Below are 20,891 nucleotides of genomic sequence, written 5' to 3' on the forward strand. Positions count from 1 at the left end.
AGAGAAATGTTGGGGAGGGCCTAAGAATAATAGCATGAAATTTAGTTCTTTTTTGTGACTTCTATCAGTTTATAACATCTGAGAGTAAAGAAAGGAATTAAACCTCTGAATTTACTGTGCACATCGAACTTCTTAATCCTTTGCATTTCCCCAAATTGCTTTCTCAGACACAAGTGATCGACCCTGATATGGACTAAATATTTGTGCCTCCTACCTATCCTTCCTTCCCCCAATCACCAAATCCATATGTTGAAGACCTAACCCCCAGGATGATGGTATTAGAAGATGGGGCTTTGGGGAGGTAATTAGGTTTAAATTAGGTCATTGGGTTGGGGTCCCCATGATGGGGTTAGTGCCCTTCTAAGAACAGAAAGAGACACCAGAGCTTCCTATTTTGGCGATGTGAATATACAGCAAGAAGGCAGCCATCTGCAAGCCAGGAAGAGTGCTATCACCAGGAAGCAAATATGCTGAAAACTTGATCTTGGACATCCCAGCCTTCAGAACTATGAGAAAATAAATTTCTGTTGTTTAAGCCAACCAGTCTATGGTATTTTGTTGCAATAGCCTGACTAACATAAACCACTTTGGAAGTTTTGATTTTTTTGTGTATCAACAAGACAATTTGCATTGTAATTTATAGGCATTATTAGTATGGCTACTTTCTTTGTCATTGTGTTTTGAAACTTGAATATGACAGAGTTTTCAGAGTGGTAATTCAATCTCCAAAAAAATCTTTCATAAATGAGGATTTCATTTTTCCCTTCCTCAAGCTTTCTTTTTGATTATAAAAAGATGAGCATTAAGGATTTCACAGAAGGCAGATGACCAGTGAAGACATCCAACAATGTGGAATACCTTGACCATCCAACCTTTGATCCTTTCTATAGAAACCCCCACTCAGTTTCAGCAAAGCAGTGTCTTTACTTGTTCCTGAACATATAGTTCTTATTTTTTACCTGTCCTTTGGTTCAAGTTCTCCCAGGAGTGTTGTTTCTGCTCCTCCCCTCTATCCATCCAACTTACTCCCATACTTCAGAGGAAATACCACCTATTCTATCATGCCTTACTCATGGGTTCCAGCCCATATGGATCTCCTTTTCTGAGCTCTCATTCCATTAGTGGCCTTGTGTCTTAGCACTTAATCTCCTCTAAACCATGCTAATGAAATGGATGTGGTGTTCCAGGCTAAACTGATAAAGTCAGACTTGGCTGGACTTCTTTCTGGCTAGAGGAATGAAATGCATTCATCTTACAGAATACAGTTTTCTGTTATTTAACTCACAGCAGACTGTGAGATTCTGGAGGGCAGGGACTCTGGTTCATTCTTTTCTGTAGCCTTCTTGGTATACACCACAGGGCTATTCATCTGGAAGCAATTGTGGAATTCACTTGGAATATAAGAAAACTCTACCTTTCTGAACCATTTGAGTGCAACTGAATGAGTGTGTAGAAGGTAAGTGAAGTCACTAAAATTCCTAGAGAGGTCAAGACTTCCTTCTAGAATAGGAGGTTTCATGTATGAACCACTGTGGTGCTCACACAGCATGGATATGGTGGTGGCAGCCATGCCTCAGCTGGAGATGGTGGAGTAGGGGCAGAAAGATGAAGCCTGGTCAGAGTAGACACATGATTGTTACTCACTTTGTAACAAGGTCTTCACTTTCTTAAAAAGTAGAGTTTAGAAAACCCCTGAATAGAGATGGTAAGTAATTTTGTCTTAGAGTGCCAACTCAAACACACTTAGGCTGACTTGCCTAGAGCAATGTGTTGAAAAGGATTTGAAAGTAGCTTCTGGCATTAGTGGAACATAATTAACCAACAATGTGTACTGACTGGCATAGTTTATCTGATGACCATGACCTTGATGATATGGATTTAAAAAAGAAGTTCATAACAGGCTTCTTCCCATAAAAATTTACAGTTTGATTGCAGAAATAATATATGATAATATAATTGGTGAAGAAAATATTAGAGTGCTATATTGTAGAACAGAGATGTTTTTAAAGTAATATTTAAAACCTAAAAATTTATGGCACAAGAATTCAATCCACACAGGGGGAAAGCAAATGAATGTGGACTGAAAAGTTCAGGAAAAGTCTGCCCTGGAGGAAGGCCTAAGCTGAGCCACTTCAGAAGAATGAGATATAGACCATGATGAGAAAGAAGCTGTGCTCTCCAAGGAGTAAGGATGGCTTGACAAACAGAGTAAGAAAAATAATGTGTCAGCCAAGGAATTGTTTAAGAGGGCATAGGAAAGGGTGCCATTAGGAAAGGGGTATGATTTGATAGGAGACAGGGTAAGAGGACTTAGCTTCCTTTAATAACTGGAAATGAACCCCACTGGCCTAGTGCCCCAGCTTTACCCAAGTGGGTGAGAAAGGCAGGAGCACAGAGTCCCTTGCCCTTTGTCTTTGCCTAAGGTGCTGTGCTGCTTGTGGTGACTCCATCCATGAAGACACAAGCACAGACACTTGGAGAGAATGTATGGCTGCTCTTGTACATCTGAGTGAACCAAAGAGAGGGTTTCTGGGAGGAGTTCAGGCATAAAAATCTATGAGAAGTGGGTAAGAGATGAGGCAGGCAAGAGAGGGCTCATTCTGCAGCCTGGAAGGAGCACAAATCCCCTTCAGATAAGATCATCAATCACCAGACACTCAGAGGGCTTTTATCCTACAAATTTGGAGCTTGTCATTTTCACGGATTGGATGCGTGTGATGCAGATGCCAATAGGGAGAAATGATCTATGTTTTCATATGGGCATTTTGAGATGTATAGAATGTAAATGTCCAAGGATTATAGAGCGTGTTATAGAAGAATCCTCAAATACAGACACTGGTTCAAACACAAAAAAATGTATACTGTGTCTTCTCTCTCCACCTTTTATCAACTGGCAGGCAGTTTACTCAGTAGTTAAAAGCATGGAACCTGGAGTCAGAATGCCTGGGTTTGAATCCTGTCTTTACCACTCAAAGGTACCTACTTAACTACTCCAGTTCTAACTGTAACATGCAGTACTTACTACACAGTTTCTGTTAGGCTTAAGTGGGAAATGTCAGAATAGAGCCTCACACATAGTAAGCACTAGAGCATTAGCTATTATTTGTGGTTAGAGAAGGTGATGGAAGAAAGAAAAAGGCATGATTATATGCGTGCATGTGGCATCTTTGAAACTGATTGTTCCTGGGTTGGAAACCACATCATTAAACATTCTAAAAAAAAGTCTGCAAGTCTGAAAATTCTCTAATTGTACACATTGTGCTATTTATTTCCAAAATATGCAAAAAGTTCAGAAATGGTAAAGGGAGGCCTCTTTTGATACTATTTGCTGGTAAAGACAAAGCTTCATAATAGCCAGAAAATAAATGGATGAAATACTACATCTCAAAATCTGGAAACAGAGATGTTTGTCCATATTATTCACTTTATAATGGATGCTAAAGGCAATACAACTGCTTTTAGCAAACATGACAGGGGCTAACTTTCACTTAAAATTAATGCTTAATGACTGTTTATGCTTCAGGAAAATAGAAACATTATAGTTTGTTGCCCAGTTCAACTACCTAATAAGAGATAAGTCCTAAGTGGAAAAGATTCATTTTCTAGCAAAAAGGGATCTTAAAAGTATGTTATAAATCTACCAGAAAAAAAGAACCAATTTCTTTTCTGCCTTACAGAGAAAAAATTCTAGCTGGGTAAAATATCACTTGCCAAAAACAGTTTAAGACAAATTGGAAAGGCTACCATTTAAGGATAAATCATTAAGAGGCTTTCAAGATGACTAACATATTTTTAAATTGATTCTCTGCCTCTAAACAGATGGATTTATGTTATGCAATATTTTAATATAATCTTTAATTAAATTAGCCTTAGCAGGTGATATTTTAAAATAAAGTTAATTAGTATTTTCTATTCTAGCAGTTCAATCACGTACAGCTTGCTCTTGCCAAATGTGATTTCTTAGTTTTTTTGAGGACAAATAGAAAAAGATCCCCCAAATAATCTAAGGGGCAAGCTCAAGGTGTGATGCCAATTTATGATTCGTGCCAAATGGGTAATAAAATGGGATACCTTTGGGTCTTGCATTTGGCTTGGTAAACTCCAGGACACTGACCAACAGACCTAGTTGTCTCATTATTTATAACCATCCTCAGGTTCTGCCGGGTTTTGATCTGGCCAGGGGAATCTTGCTGGCACAGCTTGTGTGTCAGGTTGGGTACAACGTGTAGGAATCCTGGGCCCCTTTTTCTTATGTGTAGACACTCTTTCAAAGGTAGCCACAGCTACACAGCAGGACTGAGACAACTTGGAGTATTACTTTGTTCCCAGGAGAGGAACTTTCTTTTAGGAATGCACTTGAATCAGTGCCTAGCTCCTTCAGCAGCTGGAAAGCTGGTTTGTTTCTCCTTTTGTTGGCTTTTTCTTTTCTTCTGCTGTGGTCCCCATGCTCTTCCCTGAACATTTTTCTTGAAATGATCCTTTGGGTTGTTTTACAAAGTTAACCTCTTGGGAGATTGTCCAAAATGTACAAAAAAAGTATCTCATTCTTTTTGGCTTAATTTTGACCTTCAGAATTTTTTTTTTTAATTTTTTTTAACCTTTTATTTATTTTTGAGACAGGGAGAGACAGAGCATGAACAGGGGAGGGTCAGAGAGAGGGAGACACAGAATCTGAAACAGGCTTCAGGCTCTGAGCTGTCAGCACAGAGCCCGACGCGGGGCTCGAACTCACAGACCACGAGATCATGACCCGAGCTGAAGTCAGCTGCTCAACCGACTGAGCCACCCAGGCGCCCCAACCTTCAGAATTTAAAGTTACTGAACTGTATATGATTTGGGGAGACATTTAAATGGCATTTATTTTGGGGGCACCTGGGTGGCTCAGTTGGTTAAGCATCTGACTTCGGCTCAGGTCATGATCTCATAGTTTGTGACTTCAAGCCCCACATTGGGCTCTGTGGTGACAGCTTGGAGCCTGGAGCCTGCTTCAGATTCTGTGTTTCCCTCTCTCTCTCTGCTCACACTCTGTCTCTCTTTCTCAAAAATAATTAAACAAAAATAAATAAACATTAAAAAAATTTTAAAGTAAATTACATTTATTTTTTATATCTTTGGAAGTACTGAGTAATTTTTTTAAAGAAGGCAAAGGGGAAAGACTATGAAGGAGCAAAAGGGAATCACAAAGACAAATTAAAATAAAATAAAAGATCATGAAGTATACCAGAATTAAACAGCATCAGCAGCATGCCTGAGTTCCCATGTGTGGTTTATATGTGCATCATGGTCAGATGATGTCATCTAATCACAAAGCTACATAGAATAAAAACCTGATGTAATCTATTTAATCAATCAGGAAGTATATATCTTTCTCATGTTCCATTAGGCACTGACATTACACTGTATTTAAGAGACTTTGTAGGACTATTAATTTTAGATAACTAATCAAAGATTTAAAAAAAAACACTGGTTGCTTTGCTGACCAATTCTGTTTAGTTAAAATGCTCAATCTGTGCATATGTGGCTTTAGGTGTATAATGTACTTTTCCTAGATATAGTCATTATAAGAATGCTTTCACGGGGCATCTGGGTGGCTCAGCTGGTTATTTGGCTCTGGTCATGATCTTACGGCTCTTAGTTCAAGCTCTCCATCAGACTCTGTGCTGACCGCTCAGAGCCTGGAGCCTGCTTCCGATTCTGTGTCTCCCTTTCTCTTGCCCCTTTCCACTCCTCTCTCTCTCAAAAGTAAATAATCATAAAAAAAAAAAAAAAGCCTTTCACGACTCTGCAATAGCTGTCTAACTAGGGTTTATGTAAAGTATGAGGCATAGACAGAGTTTGGCCCTAAAGAGCATGGTGCAAGGCCTTTGGTGACCCAGGGTTGAGGTTAGACCCTGAGGATGAATATAAGGATTGGTAATCTAAGTTATTGTGCCAATGTGGAATATGGAATGATTGGAGGTGCTCTACCATGACCAACCCCAGGCAGTGCTCTGGGGAAGTTGTTTGAAGAGGGTGTTTATTTCCAGAGTCCTTTTTTCCTCCATCCTATTTCATATGGTTGTCAGTTTAGCCATGCATGCAATTAGGCTGTGTTTCAGGTATCACTGTATGATGTTTTAGAAGGTTCAGGTACAGTTTATTTTATAATAAAGGAGAACACCTGACAATAGGAAAAATATTCTCTTTTTGTGAGGAAGAAAACAAATCAATCAGCAACCAAAAATGTCTTTTGTGCACCTGTTAGGTGCCTGACCCTGTGGGAGAGCACATGGAAGTGCAAGGTATGGCTTTGCCCTCCTGGGACATCCAACCTAGGTGTGGACAAAAACATGCTAGCAAAGCTACAACTCATATTGCACAAGAGAAATGTAAACTATATAATATAGGCCATAAGGGTCAAAGGACTGGTGACTAAATGACGGGTTCCCACAGCTGCCTGATGGGATGAGATCAAAATAGGGATCAACTGATTATCATCGCAGCAGGAAAAAAAAAAAAAAAGCCAAACCATAATTCAAATAGCATTCCATGAACACAAGAGAAAGAATATAGAGAACTACAGGGAGTGTAATATTTTGTCAATGTTATTGACAATTGTCAATATTAAACTTTCAATAAAAATCTTTTTATTTCTTTTTAATTTAAAATAAGATTGTTTTAACTACCTTGACAGACTAAATGTATATGAGCATTTGAACATGGAGGCAAAGAAGTAAGAGCCTTTGGGGTTAAAACTTCAATATGAAATGTATTAAATACAGAAGATTCTTTTATGAAAGGCTTCTAAAGTTGTCTTACATTTCTTAAATCAATCTGTAGCACATAATCAGTAAAACCGTATCATTTAAACAGAAAAATCATGACTTAGAAACTCACCCTTGTGCAGCTGTATCCTATTATGGGCTGTAACTTAACACATGAGTTTCAGAAGTTGTTAAAGTTGAGATCAGGCTAACAAATCTTAACTGCTACAAAAAAAAACCTATGTTGAGATGAGACAGCAGACCATGAAGAAGTTCTAGATTTGATCACAGGATGGATATAGATCATATTTTGTTTTGATTTGTTAAATCTTACTTATGTATTAAGAAATAAATGTATTAAGACAGATGGCCATTAAGTGATCAAGAAGCCACTTTTTTTTTTTCCCATTTTGAAAAGTTTTCCTCTGGGGCTGATACTTTTAGTATTTAAATTCTACCAAATGTATATATACTGAAAAAAGAGTTAGGAAACAGTGTTTATGCCACTGATAGCTGAACCAAAATCTGCATTTGTTTCTTAGTATAGTTATATAATTGTTTCTAGTTGTATCCTGTAATAAAGTAAAATTAGCATTTCAATAGGCTTCAACAGGCTTCACAGTTTAGATGCTAAAATTATTGTAATTAAGATTCAATCATTAATCTGAAATAAGCTAGTGAGCAGTGAGATTTTTTTTTAACCATATTCTTTTAGGCACACTTTGTGGTGGAATGCAGTGCAATATGTGTAGAGATTTTACTGCATAAGTACCTTCATCCCTTACATCCTACTCCATTTCTTTCTGTGAAATGCAAAACCCATAAATGTATCATCAAATTTATAGATTTCAGATAACTCCACTAAAAAACATGGGATAGAGAAAATACTTTACTCTTGAGAATTTTTGCTCTCTTGGGTTGCATACAGCCAGAACCATGATTACTAACATGGTTTTAATAACTTTATAGTCTGGTCCAATTTTTTCAAAGGGTAAAAATGAACCTTTTGAAGTATTCACCTATCTGATATAAATAAAACCTTTCATGCCGAAAAACGTTTCCCAAATGGAAGTTAATGCACCTCAAATACGTGAGACATTTTCTAATTGTGCAATGATTAGGAAGGAAACGTCTCATTTTTTCACGATGAAATTTGGGCGTAAAACATATTAATGAAATCTAACATCACTTTATCAGTCAATGCTGGAAACTAACACATTCTCATGGCTTAAATGATAACTAAGATAGTTTTTTTAACAATCTATTTTAATAAAGTTTGCCTTGATTTGGGCTTTCAGTTAAGTCAAAGTGATTTCTCACTACAGGCATGTTTATATTCACACATCTTGCATCTTGCCTGAATAGGCAAAAGGATTTTCGCCATTGAAAAAGTTAAATTCTCCCTAACTTAGCATGAGGAAGTGTGCCTCCAAAAGATGTCAATATAATATTTTTCCCAATGCAACATAAAACCATAAAGTTGCATAACTAATCTAGGATCACTGCTAACTCTGAAGACTCCCTGTTGCCTGCACTTCTGCATCATTCCACCTGCCTTTACCACCTTGTCTCCACCTCCCCTAATGCCTTGTTCTTGTATTGCCTTAGCTTCTATGGACAAGCTGTTCTTTCTCATCAAACATGCCCTTCCCCTCTGACCCTCCTGTCATATTCCTGTTCAGATGTGCCTATTTAGTGGGTTCCCTCCATACTTCCAAAAGAGGTCATTTCAATCCTCCTCCCTGTCCCCTCCCTCGTTTTCCTATAACAGCACAAATGACATGGTTATATAACACCTCTGGGAGCCAATAGTTGTCTTGTAGTTTTGTAGTGGCTAAAGGTGAGGAATTGGAATACAGTACTTGAATTCTGGCTGTATCACTCATTTAACAGTATGACCTTGGGCAAGTCACCTTAACTTCATGAGACTCAGTTCCCTCATCTATAATTAACAATAGTACCTACATTACTGGTTTGTTGTGAATAAACGTTCCTAGCATAGTGCCTGTCATCACATGATGAGAACTTGATACCCTAGCATTACTATGCATGGATAAAGAGAGAGCCCAAAGATGGCAGATAAACATATTATGGTATTGTCATGTGAAAAGTTAACACTCAGAAGAATCTGAATGTTCAGCCATCTTGAAATCATGTGGATTTCCTTTGAGAAAGCACATGAGGAACTGTCAAACAGTGGTAAATAAATAGTAAGCTCGCACACACTCTCAAAAGAGCTGACAAGGGCTGCTCTTAGGATAGCTCATCTTTGGTTGTGACATATGACAAATGAAAAGAAACTGAATGTTACACAAAGCCAAGAATGGAAGGCAACATGGATATATGCCTTAATTTCTCAGCAAAGAGATTCTGTATGGTGGTGTAGAGATTCCTAGTGCTACTTGTTACAAATGTGAGACATTTAGGTAGTGGAGAACAGTCCAGTGTCAGCTTAGATGAGCAAATTTCAAATTGAGAGCTGACCTTATTTAAATGTCTTTGCATTGTTTTTTATTTGAAACGTGAAATAGGGGGAAACAGAAAAAAAATTGTTATGGAATTCATTTCTTTCCAGGAAAGAAAATTAAAAAAAAATTGCAACTATTGCTGGATGAACACCTTGTCTAAAACAAATGAGAGATTTAATTCATTGCAAAATGCCACTTGGGATGCTAAGAAAAGCATCCAAATAATATTTCTTTAAATGAATATAACTATCCCCATGTGTATCCATCTCAGACCAGAAAATTCTCTGGGTGCTTTTCCTGACCAACTTGAAGAGAAAATTAAATTTACAATTGCTTGTTTTTAAACAAACCAAAAGCCACTGAAGGCATAAAATTAATCGAATGGATCATTTACATTCCTTGTATTATGTGTTTCTGAAGAATGAAGAGAAAAAAAAAATTTCTTTGCATTTATAGAAGAGAAATTAAGAAAAACATTTTTAGAGTATGTGGTGTGTGTGTGTATGTGTGTGTGTGTGTGTGTGTGTGTGTGTGTGTGTTTTAATGCTCCTTTGTTCAACTGTTCTGGGTTTTAAAAATTCTTGGATTGGCTTTTCATCTTGCAGGAAAGCAAGGTAGCAATTTTTCTTAAGGATTTGGCAGTGATGTGCTCAAGTGCTTAGCCCTTTCCTTATATCAGGAAGAGACTGGACTGGGTTGGGGGAAAGGGGGCCAGGAGTGACTAGGAGGAGAGGAGGCTGCTCAGAACCTGCTGTTCAAGGCTGATGGCAGCTTTTTACAAGCTGTGTAAAAGATGAGTGTGGTGGCAGCAGTTTTTGGGTGTGCCAAAGAAAATGAGTCCACGTGCTAAACTCTGGCACGTGCGTGATAGGTTGCCAAGGCATGGCATAACCCCCAGGCAGACTTTTGATGTCCTGCTCCAGAAAGTGTGTAAGCCTGTTCCCATTTATTCCATGAGGATGGTAAGTGGTTGGATGTTTCAATGTTATAAAAAACCGCTGGCATAGAAATTTGCCATTTGGCTTACTTTCATTTAGTCATTTTTCAGATTAGAAACACCTGAAGGGAGAGGATCAGCAGTTTAATACTCACACCTATTAAGCCATGCAAGCAGTTGCAGAGTACAGCTTATTCCAGGGTAAACAGGCAATGCTATCTGATCAATTTTAGGTTCTATGTTAAAGAATGAAATATATAAAATTGGACACTTCTTTATTTTTCCATAGAAAAGAGTTCCTGCAAAGGTCTGGATGACAGAACATAATGCATATTTTATTTTAACCCTTTTTCTATTTTATTCTCTTGGCTAAACTGTAAACAATTCCTGGGATTTAGTTCAACTTAAAAAGTAGACCATATAATTTCAGAGTTAACTTCTTGAATTGACAAGAAATTTGGTGAAAAATTGCTCCTCTATTTCTTTTTCTTTCTTTCTTTCTTTCTTTCTTTCTTTCTTTCTTTCTTTTTTTCTTTCTTTCTTTTATTTTATTTTATTTTTTTTTTCTGCTTCCATTCTCCAAATCCACAGTATAAGACCCCTGGCTCTATACAATTTATCCAAAGCTTTGAGCAGGTCAAGGGCCCTTTTACCCTTCACTAGTGAATTCAGTGCTATTGTAAGAGAAAGACATTCTTTCCTTCCCTTTTCACTTAAAGAAACACACCAAACCTGAATAGACTCCAGGCTAGACTGGGGGAGGGAGTGATTTTCATTAGTCTAGCATAGCTATTGACATATGCTTGAAGAAAATATTAAAAAAAAAAAAAGACAGAAGGAAGAAAGGTAGGAAGGTAGAGAGGAAGGAAATAAAGGGCTTCCACTATGCATTAAAGGGCATACTGGTTACAATTTTATTTCTAAGAAGAAAATTTTATAGGATAAAATGGCCCAACATTTCTTTTTCTTCATCACACATATGAGAAATATAAACTAAAAGGACATCTGGAAACTAACATTATTCAGCAATCAGAGAGCAAAAATCCAAAGCATTGATGTTTTGATGGAGACAAACATAACAAGATTCACAAAGAAAGCTGTAACTTATTGAAGAAAAAAAAAATTCCATATGCATTTTACCTTTTGGGCAGTTCCATAGCAAAATTCTATTTCAGAAGCCCTTTGTAATATGAAACTCACTGTAGATAAGATACAACATGAAGATAGTCTGTTTTGCAGCAGCAGGAAATCAAATTGGTTCCAGAAACTAAGTTACATGACAAATGGTATAATAGTATTGCTAGAATTGGGAAGCTTGATTGAATTATTTTTCATAATCATTAAAAAAGATTTTGAAATAACTTTGCCATAGCTGTTTAGATTTTGGGGGGATAGGGACATTGCAGATATGGGAAGGCTAATTTTATTGGCCTTTTAACTAAAGTGTTATAATTTGTTACCAAAATTTAAGAGCTCACTGGTGATTTATTGTTGTTTGTTTGCAATAAAAATTTTCAGACAAACACAATATTTGACTTAACACAGTTAACATGTTATGGAGGGTGAAACAGGTTAACAAATATAGAGTATTTATCATTTCTAAGTTATTTTTAGTTTTAATCTCATCAGCAATCAGCCGTGTTTTATTTAAAAAAGCATCTGGAAGAGTTCATTAAGTCTTAGGCAAGGCTTATATTTTAGGAAAGACTTCCAAACAGTTAGCAAGATGTATCACTGACAAAATAACCCAGCAACTAATACCCGTAGGTGAAATGAAATCATTCTCCTGACTGAAGTCAGGAACAAGTTAAATATCACTTAGACCACAGCACACGACTACAGAGATTTAGGAGAAATCATACTTAAATAGGATGTGACTAGACGTTTAGGACTATTTTCAGAAAACTTTTTTCCCTTCAGTACTTACAGTCTTTGAAGACTAGAGCCGGGTCTCTGTGAGGCAAGACTTGGGCAATGATGTGTCTCAGGGATTCCAAGGTTCTGTCCATCTTGGGTCTGCCTGTGTGAGCCTGCTGCACAGTGTCCTCATGCCTGAATTCTTGCAGTCCTGGACTGAATTTGTGCAGCTCATTGATGCACAGGATTACCAAAGAATCCCTTTTAACATCTGCCAATCAGACATTTCCCAGAATCTAAAGACCCCTCAGGGGGCCCTCCTCCCAGGCTCACTTATCTTTGTTGTATGCTGAGCTAATTAGCTCTAAAGGCTGGCTGACAGGCGGGTTCCCATTGCTTCCTTCTGTTAAACACACCCACCTACAGGCTAGCTGGGGAAGCTCGCTAATCATGAGACCAGTTTTCCTCTCCAACCAGATTCTGCCTGAATGGTGTGCAGCTTTCCGACTTGGGTATTTCTTTTGGTCCTCCATCTTCAAATGTGCTGTCCCCTGGTATAAAATCAAGAAGGTTATTTGTCAAAGAAATTACCTTAGTAACAAAGAAATTTCCAGCTCAGGACTTTCAGTTCAGAATTAGTATAATCTAAATTCTTCTTTGGTAAAGGAAGTGCTATAAAGAGTATGGATATAGCCAGGGACCAGATTATGCTATTTGAATTCAGGGGCATCTCTCTGGGAGCCAAGTTTAAAAGTTGTTTTTCTTTTTTTTTTTTCCCCATCACCCATGTTATTGTCACTTATGATGGGTAGTGGCAAATAAAACCTTGGTACTGTCTTTTGGCTTGCCTAGGAATGTTTGTTTTTGTTTTGACTCTTCAAGGAAAATCATTCCCAAGATTGAGTTTAATGAATTCTGATATCATTCACTTCCTTTTATTTCGTGGTAATTCTTTCTATTAAAATTTCAGAAGAAGCAAAAATATATATTTTTTTCAATAGAATATAGGTAGTTACTAACATACCTTAACAGATTCTTTCTCTATTTCCCATACCACTCACGACAAGGTTAAATAGTCTTTCCACAGGAGACATAAACATGTCATGAGATTACATTGCAATAATTAGGATTCATAACACATATAAAAGAACTGATTTTAATGGCTATAACCTATGATAGTTTATTGAAGACTTGTTAAGGACTACTTTACTTTTATTTAAAATACTTTTTCGGAGTTGGCACAAGAGATTGCTCTCCCATTTCCAGATTCCATAACTATGTTGTGTTGCATGATTAACTGAAAACAGTCCTTTAACGACAAAATAAAAGTAAAATGTTTTCCATGCAATAGGCTTCTTCAGCTAGATGGTAGAAGAGTGGGCTTAATAAAAGGAAACAGAGGAAATGGCGCTGTCACAATAAGTCTTATCATAATGACTATTACTTAGTAAATGTCCACAGGGAATATATGTCACATATGACAGAGACATGGGGCTGCCCCACTGTGAAAAGATATTATTATAAAAAAGGATGTGAAAGAAGTAGCACTACATGTTAAGACACTTATTTAGGGTTCCAAAGTGTACTTTACTTTACATGGGCTGCACCAAATAGGAAATCATCAGCATCTTTGCCATTCATGAGCTTATAATTTAAAAGAGAAGCTAGATGGTTTGTAGATAAAAAAAAAAAATTATACATTGATTGGACACAAAGTATAAATGAATGAAAGTACTTTCAGTGTGATACTGAATTGGAAACCAAAACATATAAGGTTCCCATTAGAGAGCCAGGAATTCTTAAAGGAGCGAATCTGATAATGTAAAACTGGTCGATGCCGAGATTTTGGTCAATAAATAGACTTCTTATGGGCTTATCTTTAGTAGTACATAAAAATATTTTGGTTGTGTATTGTGATGGAAAGAATACTGAATTTTGTATTAGTAAAATCTAGGATTTGATATTTGTTACCTGTATAACTTTGAAGAAGTCATGTCTTCTCTGGGCTCACAGTCCTCATCTAGAAAATTAGGGGATTGAGCTGAATGCTTTCTTTCAGATCTAACATTTATGATTCTGTAGCTATATTACAAATGGCCACAAATATTATCACACACTTTATAGCTTTCTGAAAACTCTTACACTTATTTCCTAAAAGCTGGACTGGTCTTCAAACAGATCACTTCTAATACCATAGTAAACTTCATATCCTTTCAACAATATGAGAAACACAAATTAATATGGTGAGTTCAAAGATACTCATCACACACACACACACACACACACACACACACTAAAAATCCAAAAACAAACAAAATAAAACAAAACAAAAAAGCCCAAAGATACTCATTATTAATGCTATCTAAAATGAAAGGTAAGAATTTGTTAAGAAAATTAACTTTCAACTTCCACAAGATTTTTCTAAAGACAAACTGAGGGTCTGCTTAGAGAACTCCAAAACGGCTTTGCAAAGATAACTTTGTAAAAATATCATGATACTTACTGAGTTATATTTTAAAAAATGAAAAAAGAATTCTAGTTGGATAGTATAGTTTCTTCTTTCTGATCAGGCCCAATGCTTCAACAGAAGTTTTCCAAATCCTCTGCTAAGCATTTATTCCTTGCCCATCCATAAAGACTTCTCACTCTAGAGTGTTACTGTAAGACAGTTTAAACTAACAACTCAGGGGTTTCTCACCCTTTTATGTCTTTAATGCAGAAAGTATATGAGGGAGGTGGGAAAACCTAAGATACCCCTGTCTATTTAGTACAGATTCTACAGTTCACATGTTAGATTTCACTGTCAACCTCAGCCAACTGTAGGCATATGCCAAAAGCAAAACTTAGGTATTAAAACAAGGGTAGAGGACTACAGTGAAAACCAAAATGATGTTTTTACAAATCCTGTTAGAATGCTACTCAGATGTGTGAGAAATGCCATCCAACTGATATATTTAGTGATCAAAACTTATCACCCAATGGTAAAAAGGAAAGACTCAGTGCAATAGCACACTTACTAAGCTCCCAGGGAGTACAGAACTCTTTGAGAAGATGAGAAATCAAGGTGGTATATTTTGTACCGTTTCATGCACAATGCAGCAAAAACGTCTATGGAAACAATCATTTTGCTGGTAAGGAAAAGAAAATTTATTCCTATCATTATAGTAATATATTTGTTAAGTAGTTCATTACAGGTACAAAAATGATAAGAAAGTGGGGGTCACCAATTGAAATAACACCCAGAATGTTAAAACACATAATAAATGCATGAAAAGAATCATCTTTAGTTAAAAACAGGAAAGAACCTCCACTATCCTCTGTGCCCCCTCACTTCATGATCTGTTCTGTCCTGGAGGAGGCTGGGGTAGGTGAAACAGGAGAATGGGCCTGTAGGTGAGGCTGTAGTGAAGATGGTGAGATTCCAGGCATGTAGGCATGCAGACTCCACTGCAGTAACTGAGCCTGAGCCAACTTATAGCTACTCATCTCTAGAGGATCAAGTACCTAAAGAAGGGAGAAGACACTGATTGAAATTCAGGAAGATTATCTTCTCTGAAATAATTTCTTCACTTACTTGCTAATGCTTTGATTCTTAAAAATTTACAATTTAAGATAAAGTAAATAAAATGAAAAATAATTCAAGTCATGCAGTTAAATAAACAGAGACAGTAAATCCTTTACAAAAACAATGGGGAACATAGCAGATCCATCCAGATTCCAATGGGAGATGGGTGGAAGGCCCTAAGAGCTGGATTGGCACAAGAGGGTCAACGGTTGCCTATGTGCAGGACCGTTTCTAGGGGTGTTCTGGAGGGTGAAGAAGGGCAAGGCCCTGAAGAAAGTGACTTTGCTGAGGTAATAACTAATGACTGTTTAGTGTTAGCTAAACAAAACTAAAGACACCAGTGTGAAGAATGAATAGCTGGTTAACATCAACTTTGTTAACTCTTAACTGGGAAAGGTCAGTGAGATATTTGAATCAAGGTATTCATGAGAGGGTCAGTTGGAAAGGCAACTTCTGACAAAAGTTCTGACAAATTCAAAAGACACAGGTAACATAAAATAACTTTATTTCAGACATATTTACCCTGATATTTCACTACATTTAGGAAATCACCAGTAAGTACTAATCTGTTTAACTACATGAAAAGGTAAGTAGAAAATTGATTAATATCCCATTTACAGATTAAAAGAATATACATCTCTTCATTTTCATACAATATTATAAAAAATGCTTTCTTAAAATAATATCCTTCCCCACAAGATAAAACTGCTAGTGAACTGCTCTTTATCTGTGTCAGGGCAGTTAGAATCAACACTTTTAACCAAAAAGCACAATGAAGTACATCCATTTATCCAAACCTTCTGTTACATATATATATTTGGGGGCCTGAATGAGCCCATGTCATCTTGACTATTTTAAGTAACCAATTACCCAGCTCTGTCTTGGTATTTGGTCCTGGAAGAGAAGTAAAAATTGATTCTTTAAGAAATACTTTAGAGGCCAAAGATATCACCAGAGGAGGTTTTACTAGTAAGGTGAGAGAATTTGAATGTTCATTTACAAGACTGGAGATACTGATGCCAAACCCTTGGGTCATTAGGTATGTGTTCTGTGGAAAACTGAACATATTACTGTTAACTGTGGCTGGCTGACTTCCAGCATAATATATATTTTGAAAGAAAAAGAAAAACAGTTTAACATTTTTTTGTTTTGGGAGTGACTTTTTCCAGTGGATTTTACAACAATATTTTCTTTCATAAAAGTTTATCTAGTAATAACTAGGGCTCCTCTCCCTCTCCTTGCATTTTCTCACAGGAACCATCCCCTCCCCCTACCTTCTGCTATCCAGTACAGGAGTTTATTTTGCTGCATGTTGAAGAAAAAATTTACACAGGTTGTGGCTATAAGTGATCAGATTGATCCTAAAAAAGGTGTCTGAACTCCTGCTGAGTCTTTGAGCCTCTCATCAAACGCAAAGAGTTGAGGTCTCCTTTAAAGAAAGGATAGACTAATTGAAGCTAACATTTTTTTTTTTTTTTCCTTTAGATGGTCATGTTTCTGGGGTATGAGTTCTTTGGAATGTTTAAATCTTTGCAACAGTAATGAGCAAAGTAAAATGAAAACCTAGACTACAAAAAAAATATTAATATTAGATTAAAACAAACCCAGGAAGAATGTTTATTGGCTGTAAATAAATGACTTAAACCTGAGATTAGTTGATGGCTATCAACTAAGTTCAAGCAAGCCACTAACTTCATAGCTCCATATATTTTAGATGAAACTTCCTGTAAAGATTGCATCATTAATATACTCTTAATTCAATTCAGGCTATATTTATGGATATGCTTACATTAAGATAAAAGCCTCGCGCCCATCCATTTCACACTGTAAACTATAATTTCCATTTCACTTCCTTTGCAGTCACTATCAGAGTACTGCACTTAGCATGTATCCTGTTGACACAGAAGAAATATTTCTTTTCAAAATTTGTTTGAAAGAGGAATAGAAAACTGCATACAAAGGGGGCCTAAGTTTCTACGAATTGAAAACTAGAGAAAGACCAAGTTAGAGAATGATATATTCTTCTGATCCTCCCCAGGTACCTCAGTAGCTTTGAGCTCAAGGAAAAAGTACTACTCCCCACCTCACCACCTTAATCCCCTCCTACCTCCTCATGAACAACCAGAAATATTCCAGGCAGAGCTTCAGTCTACTGAGATCGGTTTTCTTGGGCCTGTGAGAAAAATGAAAGGCTTATCATGGAAAAAAAACCAAAAAACAAAAAAACCCAACATGTTTTCTAAAAAGGGAGGAAATTTTGTGGAGAATAGGACTCAAAACCTGGACCTGGTTGTAAGGACTGTCTCCTCTCATACCTCTACAACACCAGGAAGACAAGTCAAAGTTTGTGGACCTTAGTGACTTTGCAAAAGAGACCCCTGGGCTGGATACAAAGTTCTAAACCACAGATACTCTGGTTTTTCTACCTTTCACCTTCCTGGTACTTACCAATTCCATTTTTTCCTCCCACTTACTCCCAACCCTATTCACTCCATGTGATTTTGGGCAAGTAATTTTACATCTAAAAATGTTTTCTCATCTCTAAAATAAAAACAAACTAATCAAGAATGTTTGCACCTCCAGTGTAATAGTAAGATTCTATCTCAGATTGTCTAAACCTTAATACTTACGCAGACTGGGCAACATTTTAGCTTCTGTTCAAGATTCCTTCCAATCTACTAACACTGACAAAGTTTCCCTAGTTCCCCTTTGTTTTTAGTTTTTAATTAATTTTTCTTTTTAATTTTTAAATAATATCTGCACCCAATGTGGGACTTGAACTCATGATCCCAAGATCAAGAGTTGCATGCTCTACCAACAGAGCCAGCCAGGTGCCTCACCACCCCCTTTAAAATCAAATCATTACACTGCTCAAAATCTACAATTGCTCCTTTCCAATACATCAAGGTAAATTCTAACAAAAATTTTAAAATAATCTTTAATTTGGTCATTTGCTGCACAATACCCCCTTCCCAACCATAGCACACTACATTTATTTGTCTTCTGCATGATTTCCTCTTTGCAAGCTCTTTTTTTTAATCTACCTATTCAACCAAATCCCTCTTCCCTATAATTCACCAAATCACTCTGAACTTTCACTTATCCACTGTCCTTGGAGGTTCCTCAGTGAGATCAATGGTGTCAGGCTTTCAGTACAGTTGACTTTGTACCTTTAATTGTTATGTGTTTAATCTTGTTTCTTCAAATATAGTGGACGCTTTAGGTCAACAAAAATTTTATCTTAAAAGTCTGTATACTTCCTCAGTATCTTTAGACAACATCAAGCACGTGCAAAATGTACGGGTTAATATTGTATTTTTCTTCCTAATGTAAGCTGAACCTCTTCCACTAAAAGCAGTTATAGTGATCACCCTTATTGGATTCATTCATTTCAAGTGGTTACTTTTTTTAAAATGGAACCATGTAATATTGTGACAAATATTCCAAGGATTATATTTTATTTGTATTATGAGGCACACTCTTATTTATGGAATTAAGCCTACATAATCTGATTCTAAATGTTACATAAAATACTAATTTTAATGTCATCATTATTTACAATAGTAAGACAAAAGAAAAACTTACATTTAAAATGTAACAATATTAGTCCCTCACTGTGTTGTAGACCTTGGAGTTATTCCTACACTCCTTGTTATTACACAACTGTGTAACTCACGGTTATTTTGAACTTTACCTCATTCCCAGCCTTCTACAGTTGCATAAGATGGTTCCAGACCTTCATATAGCAAATCAAGGTCAAACTAAGATATGGCCTGATGCTCTCTAGGGAGATGTTCTGAAGAGAGATGAAGAATAATGGAGATGGTGAGCCTTAGCCACCCAGAATATTGAATGCGACTTGAAATAAACTTACACCTCAGGGAAGTGTTCTGAGAACCTAATGAACTCATACCTCCACCTTGTGGAAGTGGCTGATAAACCTCTGGGCTGCAGGTTTACCTGTTAAGTTCTTTAACTAGACAACTATGTTTTGTCATAACATTTACTGAGTACTTGACTAAAAAAATGATTATCTTCTAGTTAGTAACCTTAAAAGATCTTTAAGGTTCTGGAGAAAGCTCAAAGACAGCCAGCTAGGCACCAAAGAACAGACCCATGGCTACCAATATCACAAAGTTATTTAGCACAAGTATAAACTGCATTATCTTGTAGGAAAAACTTATTTAGTGGGAGCAACAAGTAGAGGATGCAAGGTTACAAGCAAAGCATTTGTACGTTGAGATGAAAACAGCACCAAAAAGATCACAGGTGAAATATCAGTGACCTTGGAAATAGAAAAGATTCCTCCCGAATCTTCCTTTTGGTAATCTGAAATCATTTGGGAAATACTTCCTAATATATAACATGTATCACGTACTGTGCTAAGCTCCTTACAGGTGTTATTTAATTTTTATAATAATTCTAAGACAGGCACTATTAAATGTCCTCATCTCACAAATCAAAAAAGTGAGGTTAGAGAGGTTACAGAAGGCACTTGAGGTCTGGGAAGTGGTTGAACCAGGATCTAAATTTGGAACTCGCAGACTCAAAGTGTTTTACTAACCACAGTACATGCCTTGACTACATTAGTAGTACACTTAAATTGTTTTTGCTCATTGTTCACTATGGACGTTTTAAATGTGAGGGTTACATCTTGTTTGATAGACCAAATTCTAATTTCTAATTGAGGACTACTCAAAAACATCTTTTAAAAATTGTGAGTAGGGGTACCTGGGTGGCTCAGTCAGTTAATCATCTGACTTCAGCTTAGGTCATGATCTCATGGTTCGGGAGTTTGAGCCCCATATGGGGGGGCTCTCTGCTGTCAGCAGAGTCCACTTCAGATCTCTGTCTCTCTCTCTGCCCCTCCCTGGCTCACGCTCTCTCTCAAAAATAAATATTAAAAAAATATTAGACACTGATTAGACACTGAATAATTTGCTTAGATTTATGCATTTGATATATCTGTTCTGCCAACCACAAGAAACCTGAGGCTATTCAGGATAAGAACTGCTTACTTAGATTTCAAAGTTCCTAGAGTAATAGTGTTTATGTAGTAGGTACCCAAAAGTGGACTGCATCAACTGAATAAAAATTGAGTAGGAAGATGTCATATAGTTTCATTCCCAGTTTACCTTTGATACTCTAATATGTATTGCAAGATAAATATTCTATGGTTCTATTAAGATGTCTTCAACATTATTTTACTGAAACGCTTTAAAGTAGATCTATTTAGTAAATGCTGTGAAGACACACCTAAAATTCGAAGCTAGGTAAACACTTTCCAAATTAGCGTAAGTTAATTTTCAAGGGAATTGGAC

At 36.7% G+C, this 20,891-nt stretch overlaps 1 protein-coding gene across 1 annotated transcript in view; it reads right to left on the reverse strand.

Moving 5' to 3' along the window:
* Positions 1 to 20,322, reverse strand: part of LIX1 (limb and CNS expressed 1) — a 59,908-nt gene extending 39,586 nt beyond the window's left edge. Inside the window, exons 1-7 of the mRNA XM_015536083.2 lie at positions 19,265 to 20,322; positions 17,678 to 17,743; positions 17,360 to 17,462; positions 15,023 to 15,509; positions 13,977 to 14,025; positions 12,426 to 12,556; positions 12,076 to 12,221 (exon numbers count right to left, since the gene is read on the reverse strand). Coding sequence (XP_015391569.1) covers positions 12,076 to 12,221; positions 12,426 to 12,538 — 259 coding nt within the window. The 5' untranslated portion in view covers positions 12,539 to 12,556; positions 13,977 to 14,025; positions 15,023 to 15,509; ... (1 more) ...; positions 17,678 to 17,743; positions 19,265 to 20,322. The remainder of the gene's footprint in view (positions 1 to 12,075; positions 12,222 to 12,425; positions 12,557 to 13,976; positions 14,026 to 15,022; positions 15,510 to 17,359; positions 17,463 to 17,677; positions 17,744 to 19,264) is intronic.
* Between the last annotated feature and the right edge of the window lie 569 nt (positions 20,323 to 20,891).

This window comes from Panthera tigris, chromosome A1 (assembly GCF_018350195.1).
Source record: "Panthera tigris isolate Pti1 chromosome A1, P.tigris_Pti1_mat1.1, whole genome shotgun sequence".
Classification (NCBI taxonomy): Eukaryota; Metazoa; Chordata; class Mammalia; order Carnivora; family Felidae; genus Panthera; species Panthera tigris.